The following is a 25,802-nucleotide window of genomic DNA, read 5'->3' on the forward strand; positions in this document are numbered from 1 at the left end:
GCATCCCTGGAGCCCCATTCCAGTCTCCAAGCTGGTTACTGAGACCCATGGGATCTGCTCTTCGCAAAGGCTCTGGGGGCCCGTCCCCTTTCGGCCCACATTGTAGAAAACCACCCCACAAGCTGCCTTCTGCCTCCAGGCACGACTGCTGCCACCCCAGCCGGGGCTGGCTGGAGTATGAGGGGCAGCAGGGAGTCATGGGGTACTGGTGATGGAGGGCAGGGGAGGGGTGTGTTCATAGGAGGCAGCTGCCCCCCCCCATTGTCACCCCAGGAGGCAGCCAAGGCTGGGGGGGGTCTCTGGGTGCTGCTCTGCAGGTTTCAAGGCAGATGTTGACCCTCATCCCCTGCCCCCTCTTCCATTGCAGCCCCCTGGGCAGGGGGTGACATGGGGCTGCGCTTCCCCCCCCCCACCCCCTGCTCCATGAGACTGCCAGGGACCCCCAGGAGCACCCAAACCTGGGACCACCCAAGCGGGGTGAGTTCCCGCTTGTGGGTCAGGGCAGGTTTGGGGGCTGGTGGTATCTGGGGGCTTTAGGGTCCCTTCCCCCTGCCCCAGCTCCCTCTCCCTGGGGTACCACCCTGCCCCCCCCCCCCCCCCCCCCCCCCCCCCCCAGCTATTTCACTCTGAAGCTGGGGTGGGCTGAAGGTGAGGGCTGCTCCCGGGGGGGTGAGGGTGGCCCCCCGGGGGTGCCTGTAACCCCTCTGCTCCTCTGTGGGGTTCCCGGACAGGGGGGGCTGGCGTGGGGCTGCACTGTCAGCAGCTCTTGGGGGGGCGAGAGGGTGACTGTCCCCCAGTGGGCCCGTACCCACCCTGGATGGAGCTGATACGGCAAAAGGAGAAGGCGGAGGTGGGGGGTGAGCTCGGGTCGCTCCCCCCGGGACGGCAATCCCCGCCGTGGGGCAGGACCCCAGCCCGGCTGGCGCTGTGGGGCAAGAGCGGGCCCTCACTGCCCCCAGTGCCGCCCTACCGTGGGCCTCCGCCTACCCCTGCCCGGGACACTCACCCCCCCCCTCCCCAGGGTCCCTCGCGTGTCCCTCCATCCTCCCACCCCCCCACGGGAGACACCCCCCCCCCCGTGTCCCTTCACCCCCAGGGGACTCCCCTCCCACGGACACCCCCGTCCCCACGCGTGTCCCCGTACCTTCCGCCGCCCCCCGTCCCCTCGCGCGCCGCCGTCACCACGGCAACCCGTTCCCGTCCTTCCCCGCGGCTCTCGCGAGATCCCGGGCCTCCCCGCCCCTCCCCGCGAGGGGGCCGCCGGGATTCGTAGTCCTCCTTCCCCCGGCACAGCCCACCCCTCCCACGTGACGCGCCCCGCCCCGCCGGCGGCCAATAGGAAGGCGGGGGGGGCGGGAGCTACCGTTTGAATCCGGGAGGAGGCGGCGACGGCCCCGGCACGGTACGGGGACGGGGACGGGGGGGCACTGGGGAGGAGCGGGATGGGGATGGGGATGGGGATGGGGATGTCCATGTCCATCCCCAGCGGGCCCAGTGTTTCCCGCAGCCTACAGCGGGGGCTTGGGCCCCGGTACCACTCCCCTGGTGTCGCCATCCCGGGCCCGGTGCTCGCCGGGGCCTGGCTGCGCCAGTCGGTGGGGCTGAGCCTCCCCCTCCTTCCCCTCCCTTCACACCGTCTGTGGGGCGCGGCAGAGGAACCCCTGATAAGTAGGTCCTCACCGGGCCCAGCACCGGGCACTGGATCGGTGCCGTGCCGGAGAAAGGCCTGCGCAGGCTGCCGGTACCCACCGGTACCCGCCGGCTACCGGCCCGGCTCAGTTTGCCAGGATCGCCTCACGCTGCCCGTTGCCGTGTGCCGAGCCGGCTGCGCCTCGTCCGCACGACGTCCGCTGGCCAGGCGCCTCCTTGCCTCCCGATCCAGTAGGAAAAGCTCCCGCCACCAGCTCCCATTAGTCTCCGGCCAAGCTCAGCGGCATCCCCTCCCCGGGGGGGTGGTCCCAGCCAGAGCGTGGGGGCTCGTGGGTGTCTCCCTTTGGTTCCCGGCTGTTTTGGGAAGCCTGAGCTTTTGCCAGTGGCGTTCAGCAGTCAGGTCCCTGCCACCGGCTCTTCTGCTGCCCCCTGCCCCGGAGCTAGTTTAAAAGAACTTTTTCTGTGGCACACCGTGCTCCTCGGCCCCTTCCCGGCTGGTGCGGTGAGCGCCATGCTCGGGGCAGCCCAAACACCCCAGGGATGGTTCCCGAGAGTCTCCAGATCAACAGCGAGGGACGAGCGTCCCTTCCTTGCCCACTGCCTGCCAGCCCCAGGAGGCTGCTGGGTCCCTGGGTGCAGGCAGGGCTCTGGCAGCTGCCATTCCCCGTGGAAGGCAGGGGTCCCGCAGCCCCTTCAGCCAGCTGCCTTCGCTGGCATCTCTGCCAGCGATGGGTTGCGGCATCGCTCCGGTCCCCGTCAAATCCGTGGCCGCTGGGGGGGGGGCGTGTCAAGGGGGGGAATTTTTCAGGATCCAGTCGGCACATGGCTCCAGCTGGGTTAGCAGGAGACAGGGGCTGGCAGAAGGGACCCCCAGTGCCTTTTCCCGCTGAGCCCCCCCGCTCCCCACCAGCAGCCAACGGTGCCGGTGCTGGCATCACGCTGGGGCCGGGAATGGGTCTGTGCCAGCCCTGCCAGCCTTCTGTCACCCAGGGTGACGGCAGCAAGCGTACCCATGGCCAGGGTCAGACGTCGTCGCTTCCCCACGGCCGCACCAGCAGCAGCGGCAGCAGCTTTCTGTGCCGTGCGCCTTTAACGAGCGCGGCCTCGCGCGGTGACGTGGGGTGGCCCAGGGCCAGGAAGGGGAACCGTCGCCTGCCAGCCCTGCTGAAGAGAAGCCCAACAACTTTTCTTTTGTGCGTGGCCGCTGGCTCTCTGGCCTTCCCCGGCTGCCAGCGCTCATGGCGGATTAAACCCCGCGCGCCGACAGCGGCTGCTGCGCGCCCCCGGTAAGGCCCAAACAAAGACTTTATCCGTCTTCCTTGTTTGTTTTCAAGAGGGCCAGGGAGGAGGAGGAGGAGGGAGGCGGGGGAGGCGAAGCTTACCGTCTCCCAACCCCGCCGCCTCACCGCAGCGTGTGGTTCCCTCCCCGGCGCCTCGCGAGCCCCCAAGGTGCGAATCCCTGACTCGCGTCGGAACGCGGGCGGCCCAGTTGGGTTCGCCAACATCCGGGAGCTCAGGCTCCGGGGTGGTGGCTGTGACACCCCCCCCCCCTCCCCCCCACCTTTCACCGCTTCCTCCCCACGCCGGCCTTGGGCTGGGGAGGGGGCTGCTGTGGGTCGCCCACCCTGCCTGGGTGAGCTGCTAGGCTCTTCCTGCAGCGGGACCCCCTGCCCTGGGATAGCTGGGGGGGCCGCGGGCGCGTCCCTCTGGCAGGTTGGCGCTTCGGGAGCTCTGGAGGCGCGGGCTTGCGTAACGCCGTGTTTTGACCGGAGCGGGCGCTGAGGGAAAGAGGCGAAGGACAATGCTGCCGTGGCCGTCACCGCCGCCGGGGCTCGTGTCCCCCCGCCTCGTCCAACGGGACCCTTCCCCACTGACCCCCCCCCCACCCTGCTCCCCTCCCCGGATATGCGGTTGGAAAGTGTTCATGGCTGCTGCCGTGCTTTGTGCCGACACGCCGGGCTCCCCAACCGCTTCCCGTCTGCCATCGCACGGATCCAGGCGTAGCATGAGCAGCATGTCCCCACGGAGGGTTGTGTTGTTGTCTCCGGCGAGCATGGCTCGGGGAAGGCGACATTGCCGGCGATGAGTCAGGCTGTGAGCAGGGCAGGAGCCGGGCACCGGCACTTCTGCAGACAGGCTCTGGTAAAATCCAGCTCGGTCCTGGTGGGGTGTGCTCAGTGGGATGTGGCCCTCTGTGGTAGAAGACTACGTTCAGTGCTGGCACGCACGTTTTGCCCGGAGGCTTCAGGTGGATTTCTGGGGAAAGATCCTGGCCTAGGCACGCTGCACCCCCGGCCATGGGGCTGGAGGGGTGGTGGGTGCCGAGAGGCTGTATGCTGCAGCTGCGGGGCAGAGGAGTGGGTTTTTAGCCAAATTGGAGGGAGGGAGGACCCGTCCCGCCAAGGGTCCCGCACTTCCCAGCTGAGCTCACGGAGGCGGTGGGAGCTCTGTGTCCCCCCAAAGCCATTGCGGCCAGTGGCCGTGGTGTGCTGGGCGCTCCTGGGAACGGCTGCGGATTCTGGGCCCCCCCCCCCACCTCCCCACCCCGGCAGGTGGTTCTCCTTAGCACCGTCGGCAGCGGGCAGGGAAGCTGGCAGCGTTCCGACGGCTTGGCTGCTGCCTCGCTGGGCTTGTTTGGGGCCAAGTGACCTTTGCAGGCTCCTTCCAGCCCCAACGGCGGTGCCCGGCCAGGGGCAGAGCGGGAAGCCTGCCTGCCCCCGAGGGTCATGGCAGCTGGGGAGGTGGGTGACCAGGGAATCCCGGTTCCCACCCTGCCAGTGTTTTGGGGGCTGGTGGCCACACAGCTGGGAGGAAGCCAGAGCTGCTGCAGGCAGTACCACGGTGGGAGCTCAGCCCCTTGCTGGGCAGGCAGGGCTGGCTCTGGCCACCCAGCCACCTGGGTTCCCTCCTTTTTCTTTCTCTTTTTAAATTTCCTTCCACCATGAGGTCTGCGGGAGATCCCTCCCCCTGTCAAGTCCTGGCATCCTGCTGCATTCTCCATGGCTCCCACCATGCTCTCGGCCAGAGCCAGCTGACCTGCCCAGTTTGGGTGCTTGTTTGCTACTGCTCCCCGGTCCCCCTCTGCTCCCCAAGGGCCATGCCGTGATCTGTAGCTGCTTCATCCTGCTGGGGCCGACTGCCTCTTGGCACAGTGCTGGGGGACTTTTTCCTGCTCTTGCCCATCCCGCAGGACCACCGTGGCTCTTGGCATGGCATCCCTACACATGCCAGATTTTTGTGCTTTGAACCACGCTGCCTTTCTCTCTAAAGTTGGTGCTCATGTTTTCTAGAGGGAGGTGAATTTTCCTGGCATGCTGGGGCTTCCCGGCAGTGATACCGGCTCTCAGCCGTGACTGGCGGCAGGGGGAATGCCATCCCTGGGTGGGCAGCAAGTGCTGATGAGCTGCCAGCCTCTGTACCAAGAGCCCGCTGGATGCCCAGGTCAGGCTCCCTGCCTCCAGCCTGCCACAGGCAGAGGAACCCAGTGGTTCAGCACAGCCATGGAGAAGGCCTCGGCCACGTGTGGTGCCCCACGGTGAGGCTGGCGGGCAGGATCCCTTGGGGTGATGGCAGCCGCCGGTGCCAGCTGGCCCGAGCCACGACCGGTTGTTTTGTGCTGCCATGCTGTGACCTGAAAGACTGGCCTGATGGGACGCTGCCCTCCTCCTTGGGTGACTTGGGCTGAAACCAGTGGCGAGGGGGACCTGCCTGGGCATGGGATTGGAGCGGGCTCCTGGGGTGCCAGGCCTTTAAATTTCTCTTAAAAGAAATTTCAGAGAAGTTTGAGAGTGAGGGGGATGGAAGGAGGCACAGCAGGAGGTGCTGGCTACAAGGAGCCTGAGCAGCGGTTTTCCCTTGAGCCTTGTTCGTCAGGATCCTGATCTCCGGGGGTAAATCCCGGGGGGCTGTGGGAGAGGACCTGGCTGCTGCTCGGCTGTGCTGCTCCCTGCTCAGTGCCTGCTGAAAAGCAGGAGGATGTCGGCTGCTCACCTCCGTACAGCCCACAGCCGGCCAGGCACAGTGGGTAGATCCTCCCTTGACAGACATGAATGCCTGGTGCTGTGTGCAAGCTGTATATTAATGTAATTACTGTGTTTGGCCTTAATTGCCTTTTTTTTTTTTCCCCTTTGTTGGCATTCCTAGGTCCGGGCAGTCACCTGGCAGCCTCGCAAAGATGCCTCTTCACGGTGCGAGAGCCGCGGCTCTCCTCACTTGGGTAAAGCCTCCCTCCCTCTCCTCTGCCATAGCTTGCTCCGTAGGTGGGACATGCTGCTGGGGTGGGTCCCAGCTGCTGCCGGCACCGGCAGCTCCTTGGGGGCATGATGCCGGGGCCAGTCAAGGGAGGGATTGTGGCCGGGGCAGGTCCTGGGGCGGCTGAGTCCCTGCCATTCCCGGGCAGGTGGGTGTTTGCAGGAGAAGCCTTGCTCACTGTTCCTGTTGAGTAACCAGAAATGCCGGAACAGCTTGGTCTGGCTGTGGAAACTGCCCGGGATCCAGAGCCGAGCCTGGAGCAGGCAGCAGGCTTGGGAAGTGAGCAGCAGCTGGACCATAAAGGTTCTTTTGGATCTGCCTCACGAAACAGTGCCATGTCCAAGCGAAGCATCGCAGTGTGATAATCGAGACCCATGCCGGCCTGTCTGGCTGTGGAGTCATGGGGATTGCGTTCAGCTTTTGCCTGGACAGGGCAGGGGTGGTTGGAAGGGCTGGCTTTGCTCTCACACCCAGACTGGTCTTGCTGTCCCCTGCCAGGACTGGGAGGTGGTGGGTGGCACAGCATGGCATGGTGTTGGCTTCTGCCTTCTGACCATCTCACCCCATTTCTAGGTGAACAGCACAAAAGTTTGTACTGATCCCCTCAATGATCTGTCACAGCTCCAGGACTGCAGCATCTTCATCAGGATCATCAACAAAATGTGAGTACAAGGAGCTGGGATGTGTTCTCCGAAGCACCTGGCTGGCTGGAAGGCGGCAGCAAGCACGTGCTGGGCTGCCTCCCGGAGCCACAGCCTCGGCTCCCAGGAGTCTCCTCCAGCTGCAAGCGTGGTCCTTCTCTGGGCAGGGTGGGAGCGGGGGTCCTGGCAGACCTGATGCTGGATCTCTGGCTCCTGCATGTGAGGGTCCGGTAAAGCAACAGCACCTGCGTAAGCAGCACTTGCCACCAGGTGTGCTCTGAAACCCATTGCAATGAAACGCAGGGCTTGTGTCTTCATACTGTGGCTCCTTTGCACGTAAACCCACTGCGTGTGGGACGATGAACCTTTTCGTCTGCCTTCCTTGGAAGCCTCCATACGTAGATGATGTACCAGGGCTCTGCCTGCAGCTCAGGCTCGAGAACAAACCTACTCGAGGTAGCTGGGAGAGGGTCTGCTCCACTGCCTGCCCTGCAGGCAGGGGCTGCCCATTGTGTGGCCGGGGTCTGCCTGTGGAGCTGCCCAGGTAGGATTTTAGCCAGAGTTTCTATCATTTGAGGCTTGCTATCACATCTGGCACTGATGTCTGGGCTTACTCCTGGCATCGAAGCAAAGAGCCGAGGGCTGATACCAGCAGTGCGGGGGCTCCCGGAGCTGCGTGGGAGATGCTTTATTTCCATAAATACTGCTCGGGTGAGGAAACAGCCCAGCAAGTTTTCCTGAGCCGCAGCCTCGGGATCCTGAGGAAGCCTTGCGTCTGTAAAGCAGCCTAAAGAATGACAGCTCCCACCCCATGAAGCGTTCCTGTTCTCTGGGGACATCAGGCTGTTTCCGAGTATGATACGGGCAGGATGGAGTCTGTTTGCTCTGTCCCAGGAGCCAGGGTGGCTGGGCAGGAGTGGAAGAAAAGCCTCCATCAGGAGCTGCATTCGTTGCCTGTGAGCAAGGGCGATTAAAACCTGCAAGCCATAATGGGCATTGGAGCTAGGACCAAGCACGCTCTGCTCTGGCTGTGCGTCGTTAATGAGCTGGTGAGGCAAATTGGGAGGGCGTGAGGCTGCCGCTCAGTGCCGAGCGCGGCTTTGCTTTCAAACCCTTCCGGCGGGAGGCTCTGTGGGAGCCTGTCTGCTATAATTACCTCCTGCACGGTGTAACAAGAGCCTGCTCGGAGCAGGGATCTGCCTGTGGTGGGTGGGGAGGAAGGAGCCGCCTGCACCGGGGATATATTTAGTCAGACCTGGTTAATCTCCTGGGTCTGTGCTCCAGCTCAGATTAGCTGGGATCACCAGCGGCATGTGCTCACTAAACAGGCCTGACCATAGCTTGATAAGTGGGGGGGCCGCCATGGCAGCCAGCTGAGCTGAGGAGCTCCCCACAGCACCAGGAGACAGGCTGGGAAATCCGTGAGGATGAGAAAATCCTCATGCCAGCCCCTTCCCAGGGCCAAGTCCCTGCTTTCAGCACCCCGGGAGTAACCAAAGGTACCAAAGCAGTGCCGGTCGGGCACAGCTGGCACGGGTTTTAGGCACACGGTCTCTGTTTGAGCTGGCAGCTGTTGAGAAGAGCATGGTCTTGAATAAGAGCCACAAAAGACAGCTTCAGCTCCCCCGCTCCAAAATCCAGCGTGGGCTCCAGGGCAAGCAAGCCAGAGGGGAGCGGGGTCCGCATGTGTCTCCAAAATGGTGACGCTTTGCGATAGCAAGAAAAGCACCCGGTTCCACGTGCGACCCCCGGCCCCCACGGTGCCTCCCCGGCTGGCGGGGATGCCGCCGGCTCCCTCTGCCGTGCCGGATGCCGGGGCTGGCAGGCAGAGGAGGAAGCGGCGGAGGTCGGCAGTGCTCCGGCACACGCTCCGGGGGGGCCAGCTGCCCGGCTCCGTCTGCTCACCAAACGCAGCCATGTTTGTTGGGGCTGCGGGGAGCGTCTGCGCCTGCTCCCAGGCATGGCGTCGTTGGCTTTTGCTTCACCACCCGCCCGGGCATGAGGGCGTAGGGCAGGCTGGCATCGCGTTGCCCAAGAGCCAGTCCCTCGCTCGGCAAGCTCTGTTGCAAAAAAAGCACCATTCGTTTAAATCCCTCGGCAAAACATTAACGCAACCCATGCACTCTTCTAGCCACAGGAGCGAGGAGGGGGAGTCTGTGCTGGAGCAGCCGCTGCCAGAGAGGATCTCCTTCATCCGTGGCTTCCTGCAGAGTAAGAGCCTCCGCTGGGGGAAGCGGCCGCCCCTGCTCGGTGCCCCCCACCCCTGCAGGGGTCTGGTCTTGTGTCTGCAGGCTTCCCCTTCCCCCAAGTGACCCCCCGCTGCATCAGCAGCTTCACGAGGTGCAGGCAGAGTTGCCGTGACCCTGTGGCAGCGTGCGGGAAGGAAAGCTTCCCGATGGATATCCTTGCTGGAGCCCGGGCTTGCAAAGGAAGTCCAGGGGGTGAAGGGCAGGGTGCTGGTGGCTGCTCTGGTGATGCTGCTTTGGGGCAGCATTCCTCACCCAGTGCCTGGCCTCAAGCTGCTCAAATCCTGCTGGAAAATGCTTATCTGAGTAGGAACCCTGGGAAGAGATATGGGAAGTCTCTTGTACTTTTGCTTGGCCTCCCTTAGAAGGGGAGACACTATATCCCACCCTCCATAGATGGGTCTCGGTTTGGGCTGGTGGTGGAGGAGCAAAAGGCGCAGACTGATGCCGAGGGTGAGGTGGGGAGGTTGGGACTCAGGGGCAAGTTGTCAGAGAGGGGAAAGAAGCCCCCGTCAGAGTTAATGGCAGAGGCTGAGCACTGGGGGCTCAGCTCTGGAGCCCAGCCTGCCCTGTGCCTCCCTGCCTGTGCCCCTTCTCCTTGGGGATGCATCACGGTGCCTCTCAGCTCAAGCGCGTCACCACGGGGGATGGACACATGCCACGGGCTGGCAGGCAGCGTGCCCAGCGGCAGGGACTCCTGCGTGACTGGGAATCCTGCTTCACGTTGCAGAGCACTGCAAGCACAAATCGGCCACGGAGAACCTGGTCTCGGCACAGAAACTGCTGGAGGGAGAGGAACTGGCATTGGCCAAGGTAACTGCCAGACACGCTTTATTCCTAGCCGGCACTGATGTGCCGGTGACCGACTTGGGGTCGGTAACGCTTACCTGCCTCGTTCCAGGTGGCCGTGCTGCTCCTGTATCACACCTCCATGAGCTGCAAGAGCCCCAGGGAGTGGTATGAGTTTGACTACAAGACTCAGGTAATTCCTTCTGGGTTGCCCCTCCGGACCAGGGGTGTGGGGGGGAGCGGAGGTGCCTGTCGGGTGTGTTCTGAGACCTGCCCTCGTGTTTGGGTGCCCTTGAAAGATGGGGTGGGTGCTGCAGTGCTCTGGGCAATCAAAGGCTTGTGACTGTGAGTGTGGCTACCTGCCAGCGCAGGCACGGGCAGGCAGGGAGCTGCCCGCTGCCCCGAGCCTGCTGTGGTCGTTGCCTGGCTGACACCACTCTGCCTGCGAACCGCAGCTGCTGCAGCAGAGTTGCTGACCCTGTGGCTCCTCCGACACAGGTTGAGCTGGCATCGATCCTCAAATTTGTGCTGGACAATGAGGAGAGCCTGAATGAGAATCTGGAGACGTTTCTGCAGAGGAAAGGTGAGCGCCAGGCCCTGGCTGCCTCTGCTGTGGCACTAGCTTGGAGTAATGGGCCAAGCCTTGTGCAGGCAGAGCAGTCATTGGGCACGTTTTTCTCCTAGCTGGCACCAATTCAGTGCCCTGGTAAGACCGACAGGTTAACATGATTGCTGTAGTGATGTCCAAGTGCCAGCTCAGAGTGGGACAGAAACAGTCCATAACCTTGCAGAGAGCAGCAGTGGGATACTGCGAGTGCTGAGCACTGCTGGCATCTTTCCATACAGCTCCAGGTTCTGAGCACTGCTGGCATCTTTCCATACAGCTCCCATGCCGGTAGCACCTAACCAGCAAGGATGAGCCTTTTCTAGAGCATAAAAACATTGGGCTTTTTTCCCCGTTTGTGCTGCTATAGCTGCCAAGCCATAAGAGCAGCAACACCATCCAGATCCCTGCACCCCAGGACTGAGCACTATGACATGGTTCCTTGTAAGCTCTTCTTTAAGAGTAGGGCTGCCTTATACCTGTTGGGCTCTTCCCACTCGGCAGCATCCCAGCTTTTGTGGTGCATGCCGCTTTCCCTGGAGGAGCAAGGCAGGTGGGATGCCCACAGCTTTGTGGTGGGAGTGGAGTGCCAGGGCAGGACCGTGGAACTGGCAGGACAGGGATGTAAGGCAGGTTTATGGCTTTCTCGGCTGGGCTGATCGCTGGAATTTGTGGTCCCTGCGCACCTGGGATTTCAGGTGCTAAACCCTCCCTTCTGGTATTAACGTGAAGATCACAACTTGCTTCTCCCTTGTGATTTCCAGCGCCGCCATCCTCGTCCAGTGCATCCAGCAGCAGCTCTGAGGAGCACTCCCCGCTGCTCTCCCTCCCGCACAAGCGAGAGGTGCGTTTCCTGGAACTGCAGAAGATTGCCTCCTCCTCCTCTTCCTCCTCCTCCGGCGCCAACAAGTATGTCCCCAGCCTCTTGGCTGCTGGGGGGGGTGAGGGAAGGGGGGGCAGGAACGGACAAGGCAGCTGCTGGGACCCAGAGATGTAGCCAGGGTGCATGCTGACTTGACAGAGACCCCCTTTCTGCCACGGTGCTGTCCTGTTGCAAACTCCTCAGGCTTGATATGGGGATGTACTGTGGTGGGGTGAGGTCAGGCTGTAATTAACTCCTCTTAGCCTTGCTCGTTTCAGCCTAATGAGCACAGACACTTCCCAGAGCTTTGGGAGGACCAGGCTTGTGTCGCTGCTGGATGTGCTAAAGGAGTTTCTCTCTAGCAAGCTGTGAATGCTGTGTGGTGGGGCTCCAGCTATGGTGGGAAGGGAGATGGATGCTTTGCCCTGGGACTGGTTTTGTATGTGCATGCCAGACCTTTAGAGGCTGGTGTTACTGTAATCGAGATGAGGAGAGTGGCCTTTCTGCTCAGGCGACAAGGATCAGAGTTATTGCTCTGAACCTGCCTCTGAGATGGGGGAACCAGAGCGGGTCTGGCTGCGTGGGGAGGGACTGTGCCCCGCTGTTGGCTCCGGATAACTGAGTTATGTGGTGTGCCTCTCTACAGCACGCTCTCCGGCTCTCCATCCTCGCCCATGGGGGATGTCATGCAGACCCCCCAGTTTCAGCTGCGACGGCTGAAGAAGCAGCTGGCTGTTGAGAGAGAGAACCGGGATGAGCTGGAGGTGGAGCTGGCAGAGAATCGCAAGCTCATCACAGAGAAGGGTCAGTCGCTAGTGGGATGTCCTGGGGCGTGGGGAGGGCTCTCAAGGGCTGGCACCTCGCCTGGTTTCTGTGACTCTGTTACAGCTTTGACCCCACCATGACTGTGCTCATGCACAGTCCATCCTGCCAGACCCCAGGTGAGCACAGATCGTGGCTTTGGAGCTTTTCTGCTTCCCAGAGCAGATAAGGTAGCTTGGGGTTTGCTGTGCCTTGCTCCATAGTGGGCCAAGGGGACCCTTGCCTGTTAGTCTGGAACAAAGGGTTATGCAGAAAGCCTTGCTGATGGGAGCCAAGACAGCTCTGATGCTGTTGTAACAACTCTGAGCACCTCTTGGAGATAGCTGGTTGTCCCCCTGCCAAATGATTTGGAGCAGGCTGGCAGGCGTAGGAGTCTCGGCATCCACATCTAAAACACTCTCTGCACTGGGGATTTCCCCAGGCGCATGTGGAGACTGCAGGTTCCTTCTTCCCTCTTCCTTACATATCCTGGGCAACAGAAGCCATGACTGAAGCAACACCCATGCTGAGCAGCAGTGCTCACAGCCTGGCTCTTCTGTCTTCTGCTGCAAAGGGTTTCTGTGCAGTGGCTCCTCACCAGCTTGGGAGAAGGACAGGCATCCTCCACTCTGCTGTTGGGGGGGTTCAGGTGACATAAAAAGATGGTAACGGGCCCTTTCTCACTCCCTCCTCAGAGGCTCAGATCACCATGATGCAGCAGCGGATTGATCGCTTGGCTCTGCTCAACGAGAAGCAAGCTGCAGACCAGCTGGAGCCCAAGGAAATGGAGGAGCTGAGGGAGAAGAACGAGAGGTAATCCTCCGGGGACGTCCGCTCCCTCCTTCTAGGCTGGTCCTTGTCACTCCCACGTCCCTGGACTCCATGTCATTTGTCTCTTTCCCAGCAATGCACTAAACAGGGGTGAGGGCAAACCTCCTCTTGTTCTCTGCTACCTCCTCTGCAGCTGCGCCCCAAGGAGGAGATGGCTTCGGCAGTCACAGAATCATAGAATAGTTTGGGTCATCTAGTCATCTAGATGACTAAATGACGGTCATCTAGTCCAACCCCCTTGCCATGGGCAGGGACATCTTCAACCAGATCAGGTTCCTCAGAGCCCCGTCCAACCTGACCTTGAATGTTTCCAGGGATGGGGCATCGACCACCTCTCTGGGCAACCTGGGCCAGTGTTTCACCACCCTCATCATAAAAAAATCTCTTCCTTATAGCCAGTCTGAATCTATGCTTCTTTAGTTTAAAGCTATTACCCTTTGTCCTATTGCTACAGGCCCTGCTAAGAAATCTGTCCCCATCTTTCTTATAAGCCCCCTTTAAGTACTGGAAGGCTGCAATAAGGTCTCCCCGGAGCCTTCTCTTCTCCAGGCTGAACAATCCCAACTCCCTCAGCCTGTCCTCCTAGGAGAGGTGTTCCAGCCCCCTGATCGTTTTTCTGTCCCTCCTCTGGACCCACTACAACAGGTCCAAGTCTCTCCTGTGCTGAGGACCCCAGAGCTGGATGCAGTGCTCTGGTGGCGGTCTCAGCAGAGCAGAGGGGCAGAATCCCCTCCCTTGACCTGCTGGCCGCACTGCTTTTGATGCAGCCCAGGACACGGTTGTGCCAGCCAGCACGCTGCACCTCATGGTTGGGCCAATTATGGCTTGTAGCCCGTTTTTATCACAGCGGGCAGGGAGCCAGTCCCAAACGATGCAGTGTGTTCTGACAGCCTTCTCCTTACCCTAAAACCAGCATGGGAACTGCTATTCCTGTTGTGGGAAAAGGGTGTGCTGCCTGCGTGGGTCTTGCCTGCCTGGGATAGACTCTGTGCCACTGAAAGCTGTAAGGGTGATATTGCAGCTCCTGACCCCAGCCCCTTCTCCAGCTTCTAGCCCTCCAGTTTGATCCAATTTGATTGGATCTGAACTGGGCTGTGTCACGCACTTGAATTCCGTTGCCTGCCACGCTGTGTCCCAGTCTTTGCCCTGTCCCTGTGCAGTGACATATTTACTTGGGAAGGATGCCCAGCCTCTGCTGGCAGGTGCTGTGCCTTTTTTGTCCTTTCCTCACTTATTTCACTTTGCAGAGGGGTGTCTGGAGTCCTGCAGCTGCCTCTGCCCTCGGTTCTGAGCGGTTGTGCTCACGCAAAGCACAAATGCCGCTTATCCCTGCTCCACTTTGTGATGTATTAGGATCCAGTTTAGAGCTGAATTTGTGGTAGTTTCTCACCACGGCACAGAGATACCTTGGTACCTTAGCTTCCTCAGCAATATCCAGCAGCATCTGTCCCCAGCAATGTCCTCACCTGCCTTGTTTGTGCCCCACTAAGCCGCAGCATAACGACCTCCTCTCCTGCAGCCTGATGGTGCGCTTGCACGAGGCCCTCAAGCAGTGCCAGGACCTCAAGACTGAAAAAGGCCAGATGGACCGAAAAATCAACCAGCTCTCCGAGGAGAACGGGGATCTTTCCTTCAAGGTATGGGGCACTGTGTCCTCTCCATGTCCCCACAGCCGAGTCGTTTGTGTTGGGGCCCAGGGGGGAAGGATTTGATGACAGTGACGGCTGCTCAGCTGCTTATGGCTCTGCCACTGGCCTTGTGTGACCTTGACCCCGTGACCGAGCCTGCTTTGGGCTCCAGATCCTGATCCAAAGGGAAACCGTAGTGGAGGAAATAGCGGCCGGGTAGAGTTGCCTGCATGCAGTGCTGCAGGTGCAGGGCATGGGCACTCAGGACCTGGGATGTCCATGGATGCTGCGGTGCCCAGTGCTTGGGGAGAGGGGACATGAGCTGAGCCCTGGGCAGCGTGGGCGCTCTCTGACTCTCCACTGGGATGGGGGATTTTTCCCTCCACAGCTGCGGGAGATCGCCAGCCACTTGGTCCAGCTGCAGGAAGCCCTGAATGAGCTCTCGGAGGAGCACAACGCGGCCCTGGCGCAGTCGCAGGAAAAGCAGGGACAGCTGGAGAGCGAGCTGCGTGCTGCCCTGCAGGAGAAGGTGAGGGGGCCCTGGGGTCCCACCTGGGTAGTGGGTGCCCCCTGCTCTGCTGCACCCGTAGCCCCCCTGGCTGGGGGATGTCTCCTGGGGCTGGTTCATGCCCTGACGGCTGCAGGCAGGGTGGAGTGGGCAGGAGCCTCCTGCCCATCTATGCCAGCACACGGGGAGAGGCTGTGCAACAGCTGGCTCCCGTGGGGAGTCTCTCCCTGCTCCTGGGAAGGGTTCTCCATGGTGGGACAGGCTGCTGTCCTCCCAGCAGGGAGAGAAGCCCTAAGCCTGCTGAGACAAAGCTGCCGGAAAGCTTGGTGTCGATTAAAGCTGGGTGACTGCACTGCCCCTTGCTTGGTTCCCTCGCGTCGCTTCATGCTTAGACTCGTGTCTCTGTCCCCAGAAATGCTCAGAAGAGAAGATCGAGATTCTCCAGGGGAAGATTTCTCTGCTGGAGGACCAGCTGGCCAAGCTGGGGGACTGCAGTGCCCAGGAGAAGGGAGAGGTCATGGGGGACATCCTAAAGGTATGGCTGTGTCTTGAGTGAGACTCTGGCTCCTGCAGTGAGGGCAGGCAGTGCTTGGATGGAAAACTCCTCTAGCTGGGGAGAGCGGCAGGTGCTGGGGGGATGCACAGCAAAGCTGTGTGGGGCAGAGCCAGCTGCTCTCTGCTGTTGGACAGGGATTGTGGGGCTGAGCACTCTGTGGGAGCTCCTTTTGTGCTGAATTTGGGAATACCACTCCCAGGTAGCTGCTGGCTCCCCCAGCCTCCCATAGCACAGGTCGGTTGTGGAGGGAGAGGCTCCTGCACGGTGAGAAAAGGCATTTGGTCTGAGACAGCAGAGCAGCACAAGGCTAAGGGGAAAGTGGGGTGTGCTGGGGTGCACCGGGTTTGCTGGGAGGGAAGGCAGGTGCCGGGCAGCTCCTGCTGGGATGCAGCATGTGGGTCTCTGGTGAGAGTGTTGGATGCAGCTTGAGTAACGCCTGGGGGTGTCTGTGTTTTGTTCCCCCCCCCCCCCCCCCTCCTTCTCTCTGCAGCTGGAAGAGCTGAAGCAGGAGGTATCCAGCCTTGCCACTAAAGGGGCCGAGCTCCAGGCCACCGTTCTGCGGCTGGAGGAGGAGAAGCAGCTGCGGGAGGCAGCCCTGCAGTCTGAACGCAGCCGCTTCGAAGAGGAGAAGCAGCAGCTGGGTGGCCTCGTCGCCAGCCTCCAGAACTCCCTCTCTGAGAGCCACCGGGCCAGGGAGAGGCTGGAGCAGGATCTGCGGGCACGAGAGGCTGGCGAGCCCCAGGGCACCCCGCTACGGGGCCGGGGGGCTGAGGCTGAGGCAAGGAGTGAGGGGGAGGCCGGGCGGCTGGCTGCCCTTAGTGCCCAGCACGAGAAGACTCTGCGGGAGAGGGACTCTGCCCTGCAGCAGCTCCAGCACCTGCAGGAGGCCAACGCGTCCCTGAGCAGCCAGCTGCAGGCCATGGCACAGGCTCAGGATGCCAGCCAGGAAGAGAAGGCTGAGCTGAGCCGCAAGGTTGGTGAGCTGGAAGCCAGGATCCTCGAGCTCGGCGCCCAGCGGCAGCAGGGAGCAGCGGAGGGGCTGAAAGCCCAGCTGCGGGAGCTGGAGGGCAGGCTGAAGGAGAGCCAGCAGAGGCTGGCTGAGAGGGAGAGGCTGGCCCGGGAGAACACCCGCCTGCAGGAGCGGCTGCTCTTCTTGGAGGAATCCCTGCGGAACACCGAGGGCATCCTGGAGGACGAGAAGAGGCGGGCGGCCGAGAGCCTGGAGGGCAGCCTGGCCAGGATCGCCGAGCTGGAGGCGGAGAGGCAGCAGCTGGCACAGGGCCGGGAACCATCTCTGCAGGAGCGGGGTGAGGAGCCTGCCAAGCGTCGGGCGCTGGAGGAGAGCCGGGAGAAGCCGATGGGAGCCTCCCCTGCTGCCAAAGGGGAAGATGGAGAGCGCGGGCGGCTGGAGGAGGAGATGCGGGCGCTGAGCCGGGAGCACGGCCGGACCTGCCAGCGGTTGCAGGCTGAGCAGGAGAAGGCAGCCGCTCTGGAGGCCCGGGCAGAGCGCCTGGCTGCTGAGCACCAGGAGAGGCTGGCTGTCCTCCAGGCTGACCTGTCCAGTGCCCGGGCGTGGGCGAAGGAGAAGGAGGGCGAGGAGCAGAAGCTGAGGGCCGAGGTCTCCTCCCTGCGGGAAAAGATAGCCATCACAGAGCAAGCCACAGCCCAGCATGCGGCCGGGCTGGAGGCAGATGCCCGGAGAGCTGCTGAGGCGCTGGAGGGGGTCTCCCAGCAGCTCTCCCAGGAGAAGCTCAAATCCAAGGAGCTGGAAGCTGCCGTGGAGCGGCTGCAGAGCACGGAGGCAGAGCTGTCCCGGGTGGCTGCTGCCGGCAGGCAGCGGGAGCTGGAGCTGGAGGCGGAGGTTAAGAAGCTGTCTGGAGAGTTGACCGTGCTGGGCGCCAAGCTGGAGGAGATGCTGCGGGAGCACCATCGGGACCTGGCACACCGGGAGGAGGAAGCCGAATGCCTGCGGCAGGAGGTGGAACGGGCCAAGGCGGACTGCGCTGCTGAGCGAGCCCGCAAGGCAGAGCTGGAGGTGCAGCTGCAAAACTCCCTCAACGAGCAGAGGGTGGAGCGGTCGGTGCACCGGGAGGAGCTGGCCCGGTCCCGGGAGCTGATGGAGGAGAAGGAGGGGGAGCTGGATGAGCTCCGCCGGAAGAATGTCTTGCGGGGCGAAGAGTTGAGGGACCTGCAGAAGACGGTCAGCAAGCTGAAAGGAGAGCTCGCCTCAGCCGAGGCGGCCAAGGAGCGGGCACCCAAGGCAGACAACGAGCTGCAGGGCTTCTCGGAGGCCACCCGGAGCAGGGACACGGAGGGGGACAGCGTCAAGGCCACCTGCTCAAAGGAGATGTCCCTCAAAAGCTTGGAAGAGAAGACCCGTCACAGGGAGCAGGAATCCGGCTCAAGCCAAGACCTTTACCAGGAGAAGCTGAAGGAGACCCAGGCACTTCGTTTGAAAGTGGAGGAGCTGGAGCAGAAGTGCAGGGAGCAGCAGGAGGCTATGGCCACCCTGGAGCGAGCGGCGGCCGAGGCGGCGGTAGCAGAGCAAGCGGAGCTGGAGGCCTTGAGGAGGGAAGCAGCCCAGCAGAAGGAGAAGGCGTCGGAGCTGCAAAAGTCGCTGGAGGCCTCGAGGTCGGTGCAGGCTCAGCATGACGGCACCGTGGAGGCCCTGCGGAAGGAGCTGCAGGAGAAGGGCAGGGAGCTGATCCAGAGCAAAACCGCCATCACCGCTGCCGAGAAGGAGCTGGCATCCCTCCGCTCCGTGGCGCAGGAGAAGGGCCGGTCGGAGGAGAGCTGGAAGGAGCAAGTGTCCCAGTGCGTCCAGGAGATGGAGAGGAAGAACAGCCTGATCGGCAGCCTGGAGCACGAGGTCTCCATCCTCCATCGGCAGGTGACGGAGAAGGAGGGGGAGAGCAAAGAGCTGAAGCGCCTGATTGTCGCTGAGTCGGAGAAGAGCAAGAAGCTGGAGGAGAGGCTGCGGGTGCTGCAGACGGAGATGGCCACCGCTGCCTCCCGGGCGGCCGAGAGGTGCTCACTCATGAAGGTGGAGGTGCAGCGGTGCCAGGAGGAGATGGAGAAGCAGCGGTTGGCCATCGAGGCCCTGAAGAGGGACCGCCATTGCCAGAGCGAGCGGGAGGACGAGCTGCGTCAGGAGGTGAAGGTCTGCCAAGACAAGTGCCTCCAGAAGGAGCAGCTCCTCGCCGCCCTGCAGCAGGAGCTCAGCAGTGCCCAGGCGCTCGCCGGGGAGCTGCCGGCGCTGAAACACCTTTGCCAGCAGCTTCAGGCTGAGCGTGCCTCCCTGGAGACCCAGCACCGCCAGGACCTGGAGCAGAGGGCGAAAGCCCTGGCCGCTTTGCAAGCAGAGCTGGCACGGGCCAAGCTGGAAGTGGCCGAGGTGCCCTCCCTGCGGGAGCGGTCGGCAGAGCAGGATCGGGCTATCCAGCGGCTGCAGGCGGAGACAGCGGAGCAGGCGGCGCGGCTGGCGGGGCTGCAGCAGGCCAACGCTCGGCTGGCCGAGGAGAACCGTGGGCTCGGCGAGAGCCGGAGCCGTGGGCAGCAGCGGCTCAAGGCAGAGCTTGGCCAGGCCGTGGAGCGGCACGCACGGGAGCTGGAGCGGCTGCGGTCGGCGTCGGAGGAGCTGGTGGCCGGCAGTCGGCGGGAGGCGGAGGAGGCGGCGCGGAAGCTGGAGGCGATGAGTAACGAGTACGAGAGCAGCAAGGCGGCAGCGCTGGAAGAGAGGAGGAAGCTGCTGGAGGAGAGGCAGAGGCTGACGGCTCAGGTAGGGGTTCCTGCGACCTCCCTGCCGGGCGGGCTGCGTGGAGGGGGGGAGCCCTCTGGGAAAAGGGGCACATTTGGTCTCCTCCGCACCCCTGAATCCTCGTCCTCCTGCTCAGCCCAGGAGTTGGGGGTCTGGGACGTGCTCCCCAAGCGATGCTCAGGTGTGAAGGGGACGGGCGTTCCTGGGAAAGGCAGCCCAGTCTGTCCTGGCCACGTACTCACTTCTGCCTTTTGTGTTCGCAGGTGGAGCAGCTAGAAGTGTTTCGGAAAGAACAAGCTAAGCAGGTAACGCGTGTGAAGTGCTGGCTGCTTAAAAGGTGACGGTGCATGGCCCTAGCTGCTGCCGCTTCCCACCGGAGCTGCCTTCTCTCGTGAACTGTTTGCGGTGGGGACTCAGCCATGGGGTGCTTGGTTCTGGGTCTTTGCACTTGCGCCTTTGCTTCCATGGATTAGGAACGGGGGTCCAATCTTGCCGCCTGCCCACTCAGTGGTGCCCGTGGCTCCACATGGCTTCTCGCTCTCGCCTTCGCAGTGTGGCCCTGGGGCACGCCGCAGGCAGCACGCTGGCGGTGACCGGCTGTCGAGAGCATCTAGGGCTCCTTGACACAGGACCTCCTGTGATACCTTGTCCTCAGAGAGAGGGGATTTGGGGGGAGCTGGGATACCCCATTCCTTCTGTCCATCCCTTTTTCCCACCCTCTTTAACTGAGGTTCAGCTCCTCGCCCAGCTGGCAGGAACGGCTGGTGCTGGGAGGAGAGGGCTGTGCAGTCCAGATGTGGCCAGAGGTGGGATGCTTTGCTGAAGCATCAGTCACAGTCGTGGTGTGGATTAGCACTTGGGAAATGACACTGGAAAAGCCCTGTTTCCCTGCCCAGCTTAGTTTGCCCCCTCCAGTCCCAGCCTGAGCTGCTCAGGGACACCACAGAGGCCTCATGGCTGTGACTGGTGAGGCTGGGGTCTCCACTGAGTGTCCCCTGGAGCAGGGAGAGCCCAGCCAGGCTGGGCAGGAGCTTGCAGCAGCCTGGGTCTGGCAGCCATCTTCCCTTGCCAAGAGTGACAGCCGACCTGCGGGACCGCAGCTCGCAGTCACCCAGGCGGTGAGCGCACTCGTTGCCGAAGGATTTACCAGCCGCCTGCCCACGCCTGGGGCTCCCACCATGGCTGGGGTCCTCGTGGAGTTCCTTGGTCCTCGGACCTTCCGTGGTGTCATGTCCTGCAGGAGCGTTGAGCGAGCTGCAAGCAGCTGCCCTCCACTCTCGAACCGCAGCAGCATCCCCTTGGGGGTGGGATGCCTCTCCCCCCAAAGCGGGCATGGGCCCCCCTCGAGCTGCGTGGCTTGAGGTTTGGCATGGAGGATGCCCGTGGCAGGCTGGGCATCCTGCTCTTACCCCGAAAACAAACAGCTGGCAGCAGTAATGTCTGCTCCAGGGACAGGGCACTGCGTAACTGCACCGTCTTCCCTCGCCCGCCCGCCTAAAGGGGTCTCGGCTCCGCTTCCAGCTGCTCCTTACGCTTGGGTAGCACAAACCTCCTCCCCGCAGAGACTAATGTGAGGTGGTTGGCTGTGCTGCTGGCTGGGGAGCACAGCCTGGAGCTTCCTTGGCAGTGGGCACTGCTGAACAGCCCCCCCGGGCCAGGAAACCTCCTCCTGGTCCTGCCCCTGGCGCTGGCCAGAGAGGAGGGATGTGGTTCTCCACGGGAGGGTTGTAGCTGGGAGTGTTGTGGCTTGAGCTGGTCTCACTGAGCCATGCTTTTCCAGGTGGAGGAGCTGAATAAAAAGCTGACCCAGCATGAGAAGACCACCCGAACCCAGCAGCAGAGAGTTAAGGTAAACAGGGACCAAAAACCTGGGGGCTGAGCTCTTGGACAGCCCTGGAGCTGTTGGTGGCTGCCCTGGGGGCTCAATCGGGCAAGGTGGGGGTGCAGGGTGCCTCTGAGCCGGTCTCTTCCCTGTCCGCAGGTGCTGGAAGGGGAGCTGCAGGCAGAGACCACCCGTCAGCAGGAGAAGGTGGCAGAGCTGCAGGCGCAGCTCGCCCAGAAGGAGCAGGCAGCCGAGCACTACAAGGGCCAGGTATGCCAGGGGCTGGCACGGCCCCGCCATCCCCGTCTTCCTGGGCAGCACGCCACGGGGAAGCTCGATGGGTTTTCTCTCCTTGACGTCCTAGATGGAGAAGGCAAAAACTTACTACGATGCAAAGAAGCAGCAGAACCAGGACCTGACGGAGAAGCTGAAGGCCATGGAGCAGCTGCAGAAGGAGAACACGGAGCTCCGGAAAGAATCGGAGAGGTTGGCCAAGGAGCTGCAGCAGAGCATCCTGCAGGCCAAGGAGTCGGAGCTGAGCTGCAGGAACCTCACCAGCCAGGTCCGCAGCCTGGAGGCTCAGGTGGGCACGGTGCAGCGGGGCTTCACCCTCCTCCTCCTCCTCCTCCTCCTCCTCTTCCTTGCCTCCGTTGCCGGCTCGCTTGGAGGATCCAACCCTCCCTGCTTTCCACCCAGGTGGAGTTTGCCGATCGGCAGCTACGGGAGCTCGGCAAGTTCCAGGTGGCAACGGACACGCTGAAGGGCCGGGAGACTTTCCGCCAGAACCCTGCGGATCTCAGCGCCGACAGCCTCGACCTCAGCCTCGACGAAGCGCAGCCGCTCAACTCCACCAGGTACCGACATGCCATGGCTTGGCGCAGTCCGTCCTGCCGTCAGCGCCACAACACCCTGGTGTCCCCAGTCCTCTCTGTTCCCTGATGGCCCGGTAGGCTGGTCAGCACTGCCCTTGTGCCCCGTTTCTGCAGGAAGCCTGGCCGCTCGCAGTCAGAGGCCTCGGCGGTGCCACCAGGCAGCGAAGAGTCGCCGGTGTCCCGGCGGCTGCCGCGCAAGGTGGAGTCCCTGGAGAGCCTCTACTTCACCCCCATCCCCAGCCGCACGCGGTCCCAGCTGGAGAGCAGCGCCGGCTCCCTGGGCGACCTCTCGCTTGACTCCGGGTGCAAGACCCGCTCGGCCCGGCGCCGCACCACCATCAACATCACCATGACGAAAGTGAGCGGCCCCTGGGTGCGGGGCAGGGAGGGATCCGTGGGGCAGGATCTCTGTGCTGAGGACAGGGACGTGCGGTTTGCTGTGCCCTGCAGCCTGGGGACTCTCTGGGGACCAGAGGCAAAGACAAGGATGGCTTTTAATCTGCTTCCTCCCCTCCTCTTTGCCTCTTACCCCACGGGACAGCAGCCGGGCAGCCGCAGGTCACAGCACCCCATGGGCTGCTCCAGTCCCTGCCAAGGGTCACCCTGGGACAGGCTGGGGGGTTTTATACCTGGGTGGGGGTAATCCCCAGTATCCATACAGCTTGGGGGATGAGGGGATGGAGAGCAGCCCTGCAGAGAAGAACTTGGGGCTTGAAAAGCTGGATGTGAGCCAGCAGTGTGCGCTCGCAGCCCAGAAAGCCAACTGTCCTGGGCTACATCACCAGCAGCGTGGCCAGCAGGTCGAGGGAGGGGATTCTGCCCCTCTGCTCCGCTCTGGTGAGACCTCACCTGCGGTTCTGCATCCAGCTCTGGGGTCCTCAGCACAGGAGAGACAGGGGCCTGTTGGAGCAGGTCCAGAGGAGGGACACGAAAATGATCAGAGGCTTGGAACACCTCTCCTAGGAGGACAGACTGAGAGAGTTGGGGTTGTTCAGCCTGGAGAAGAGAAGGCTCTGGGGAGACCTTATAGCAGCCTTCCAGTACCTAAAGGTGGCTTATAAGAAAGATGGGGACACACTTTTTAGTAGGGCCTGTAGCGATAGGACAAGGGGTAATGGTTTTAAGCTAAAGGAGAGTAGATTCAGACTAGATATAAGAAAGAAATGTTTTATGCTGAGGGTGGTGAAACACTGGCCCAGGTTGCCCAGAGAGGTGGTCGATGCCCCATCCCTGGACCCATTTGAGGTCAGGTTGGACGGGGCTCTGAGCAACCTGGTCTAGCTGAAGATGTCCTTGCCCATGGCAGGGGGGTTGGACTAGATGACCTTGAAAGGTCCCTTCCAACCCAAACCGTTCCATGGTTCTATGATCTCTGGATTTCTTCCTCCCAGAAACAGGCCAAGACCGAGGAACCAGACAGCGCCGACGTCTCCTTCTGCAGCATCCCAGCGGCACGGCCCCCGAACATCGCCCCTGGCAAAGGCCGGCTGCGCTCAGCCACCTCCACCCGCTCCCTCACCAGCTTCCCCTCCCAGGACTCCCTTGTCAAGCTGGAAACCTCCTCCCCGCAGGAGACCCCCGGCAATTCGGCACTGCTGGGCCTCCCTGGCTACCGGCCGGTCACTCGCAGCTCCCTGAGACGCTTGCAGGGGGGGAGCAGCTCCAGCCTCGGTACATGGGGGCAGGTTGGGTGGCTGGGCTGCTGGATGGGAGACTCTGTCCTGGCTTGGGGAGGTGGGAGGGGGCATTTCTTGCCTAGGACCCCCGCTCAGCCCTCCCTGCTTTGGGTTTAGGCCGGAGCAGCATCTACCTGGGCACATGCCAGGATGAGCCGGAGCAGCTGGATGACTGGAACCGCATTGCGGAGCTACAGCAGCGTAACCGAGCCTGCCCGCCTCACCTGAAGACCTGCTATCCCCTGGAGAGCAGGGTAAGGGGAGCGGGGACGAAGGGTCTGCCCCTTCTCGGCCTCTGCTGCCCGCAGGAGGGGGTGAGGGGGACGGAGACAGGCTGGCGGGCAGCCCTGGGGGCACACGGGGCCAGGGGGAACGTTGATGGTCACCCCTCGGCAACACCTCTGCATCACCTCCCCAGCCCTCCAACTCCCTGGGGACCATCACGGACGAGGAGATGAAGACAGGCGACCCAAAGGAGACGCTGCGGCGTGCCAGCATGCAGCCCTCACAGATCGCCACCGGCACAGCCACCCGGCGCAACACCCTGGGCACGGTCTGGGCCGGCGGCATCACCACCCGGCAGCAAAGGAAGCGCCTCTCGGATGAGTCCCACCAGGGCCCCGACACCCCCGAGGTGAGCTGAGCCTGCTCCAAGCACCCTGGCTGGTCCCCAGCTTCCCCAGGAGCCAGGCTGGGGACAAAGGGGAGTGGTGGACAGCTGCAGATGTTCTCCAGATGTGGAGGGGGCTGCTGGGCCCCTGGGAATGGCTTCTCCTGGGGTAGAGCTGGCAGGAGGCAGCTCAAGCGGTGAAGGTCTGAGCCTTCTGCCTTCCGCCTTCCCTGCACCACTCCCCAGGCTCTGCTGCCCTCAATCCCCGTCCCCATCCCCTCCCCGCAGCCCCTCAGTTCCCCTCCTTGCCACCAGCTCCCCAGGAAGGGTGGCCCTAGGGCTCTTGTTCCCCAGGTGACAGTCCTGGCTTGTCCCCTCTCTTCCAGTCCAAGAAGCCGACCAGCTGCTTCCCACGTCCCCAGACCCCCCGGGACCGCAGTGAGCGGCGCAGCTCCCAGGTCAGCCAGAGGAGCGAGCAGCAAGCCCCCAGCAAGCAGGTGAGGGGCTCACGCCGGGCAGTAGGACCTGGAGCAGCGAGCTCCAGAGAGGAAAAAGTGGGGGGGACCAGGGACCCCCCCTGTCCTGCCCTGAGCTCACGGTCCCGTGTCCTCCTCTGCAGGCTGAGAGACGCCAGTCAATGGCGTTCAGCATCCTCAATACCCCAAAGAAGCTGGGGAACAGCCTGCTGCGCCGGGCAGCCGGCCGGAAAACCACCACCAAGAACTCGCCCCGCGGCAGTGCCCGCCGCTCGCCCCGCATCGCCACCACCAAGTCCCCCAAGGGCAAGGTAGGTACCAGCAGCACCCCGTGGTCCCAGAGCAGGCACAGCCACCCCCAGGGCTCTGGCGGTGGGTTGGTCACAGTCGCTAACGTCCCGTTTCTGCTCTGTCCCTTCCAGGCCAGTCGCCGATCACTCAAGGACACGAAATTCTGAGGTTCCCCTGTCCCCCGCTCTGCCCCCTCGCCTCTCCCTGCCCGCCCCCCCCCCCCCCCCCCCCAGTGCTACAGGCATGTCCCCAGGTCCCAGCAGCACCAGGGGAGGAATAGATGGGGCCACATTCCCCTCGTGACACTGCCCCGCACGTCCCACCGATGCCCCTGGGGCTCCCCCAAAATGTGGCAGGGCCCCAGCACCCTTCCTGCTGCACCCAGCATCACCCTGCTCCTGCACCCACCTAGGACCTAGCCCAGGGCAGGGGGGATGTGCAGGGGATGAGGCCGGGAGGGGGTTGTTCCCCCGGGGGCTGCCTGTGGGCTGGAACCACCCGTGGGTGCAGGCAGTGGAGTGCAGAGGGTGACCCCGATATTTGTGCACAGCACCAGCCCTTGCTGTGTGGTTATGTCAGACTGGGGCTGAGCCCTCCTTGGGCGGGGTGGGGGGGAATCCTGCAGCCCCAGGGACCGGGACAGAGGCGGGATGGAGCGTCCCCAGGGCCACCACACTCCTCCCTGTGTTTGGGAGCCCCTGCGGATGGGGGGGGCCGAGCCCCAGCAGGGCAGGGACTGACACCCACCCTACCTGCAGTCGCAGCCCCAGGCAGGATCCCAGCTCCCCCTTGCCTGTTCCTGCCCTCAGCAGGGGTGGGGTGAGGTGGCATTTTTAAAGTGTTTCTACTTGTAAATAAATTGTATTTTTCTCCTGCTCTGGATGTTCCTGGTTTGTTCCTCCCAGGAGCTGTTTGTGTGCTCGTGGGCCAC

The 25,802-nt window shown here is 62.7% G+C and overlaps 1 protein-coding gene across 3 annotated transcripts; it reads left to right on the forward strand.

Moving 5' to 3' along the window:
- The first annotated feature begins 1,379 nt into the window (after nt 1-1,379).
- On the forward strand, nt 1,380-25,747 carry NUMA1 (nuclear mitotic apparatus protein 1). 3 transcript variants are annotated; one of them, XM_049823060.1, is made up of 26 exons: nt 2,579-2,936; nt 5,794-5,866; nt 6,475-6,563; nt 8,674-8,753; nt 9,519-9,601; nt 9,690-9,770; nt 10,076-10,160; nt 10,946-11,090; nt 11,690-11,847; nt 12,540-12,657; nt 14,195-14,312; nt 14,692-14,832; nt 15,224-15,346; nt 15,858-19,145; nt 19,388-19,429; nt 20,905-20,973; nt 21,106-21,216; nt 21,311-21,529; nt 21,643-21,800; nt 21,933-22,176; nt 23,210-23,489; nt 23,612-23,748; nt 23,913-24,128; nt 24,491-24,601; nt 24,724-24,891; nt 25,003-25,747. In XM_049823060.1, the coding sequence occupies exons 1-26, from the start codon at nt 2,602-2,604 to the stop codon at nt 25,036-25,038; spliced, it is 6,708 nt and encodes a 2,235-aa protein (XP_049679017.1). In that variant the 5' UTR covers nt 2,579-2,601; the 3' UTR covers nt 25,039-25,747. The 3 variants fall into 3 exon arrangements, with proteins under 3 accessions (XP_049679018.1, XP_049679016.1, XP_049679017.1); XM_049823061.1 differs by lacking the exon at nt 2,579-2,936 and adding an exon at nt 1,380-1,402 and having other exon boundaries at nt 24,724-25,747; XM_049823059.1 differs by having other exon boundaries at nt 2,576-2,936; nt 24,724-25,747.
- The last annotated feature ends 55 nt before the right edge of the window (nt 25,748-25,802 follow it).

This window comes from Accipiter gentilis, chromosome 19 (assembly GCF_929443795.1).
Source record: "Accipiter gentilis chromosome 19, bAccGen1.1, whole genome shotgun sequence".
Taxonomy (NCBI): domain Eukaryota; kingdom Metazoa; phylum Chordata; class Aves; order Accipitriformes; family Accipitridae; genus Astur; species Astur gentilis.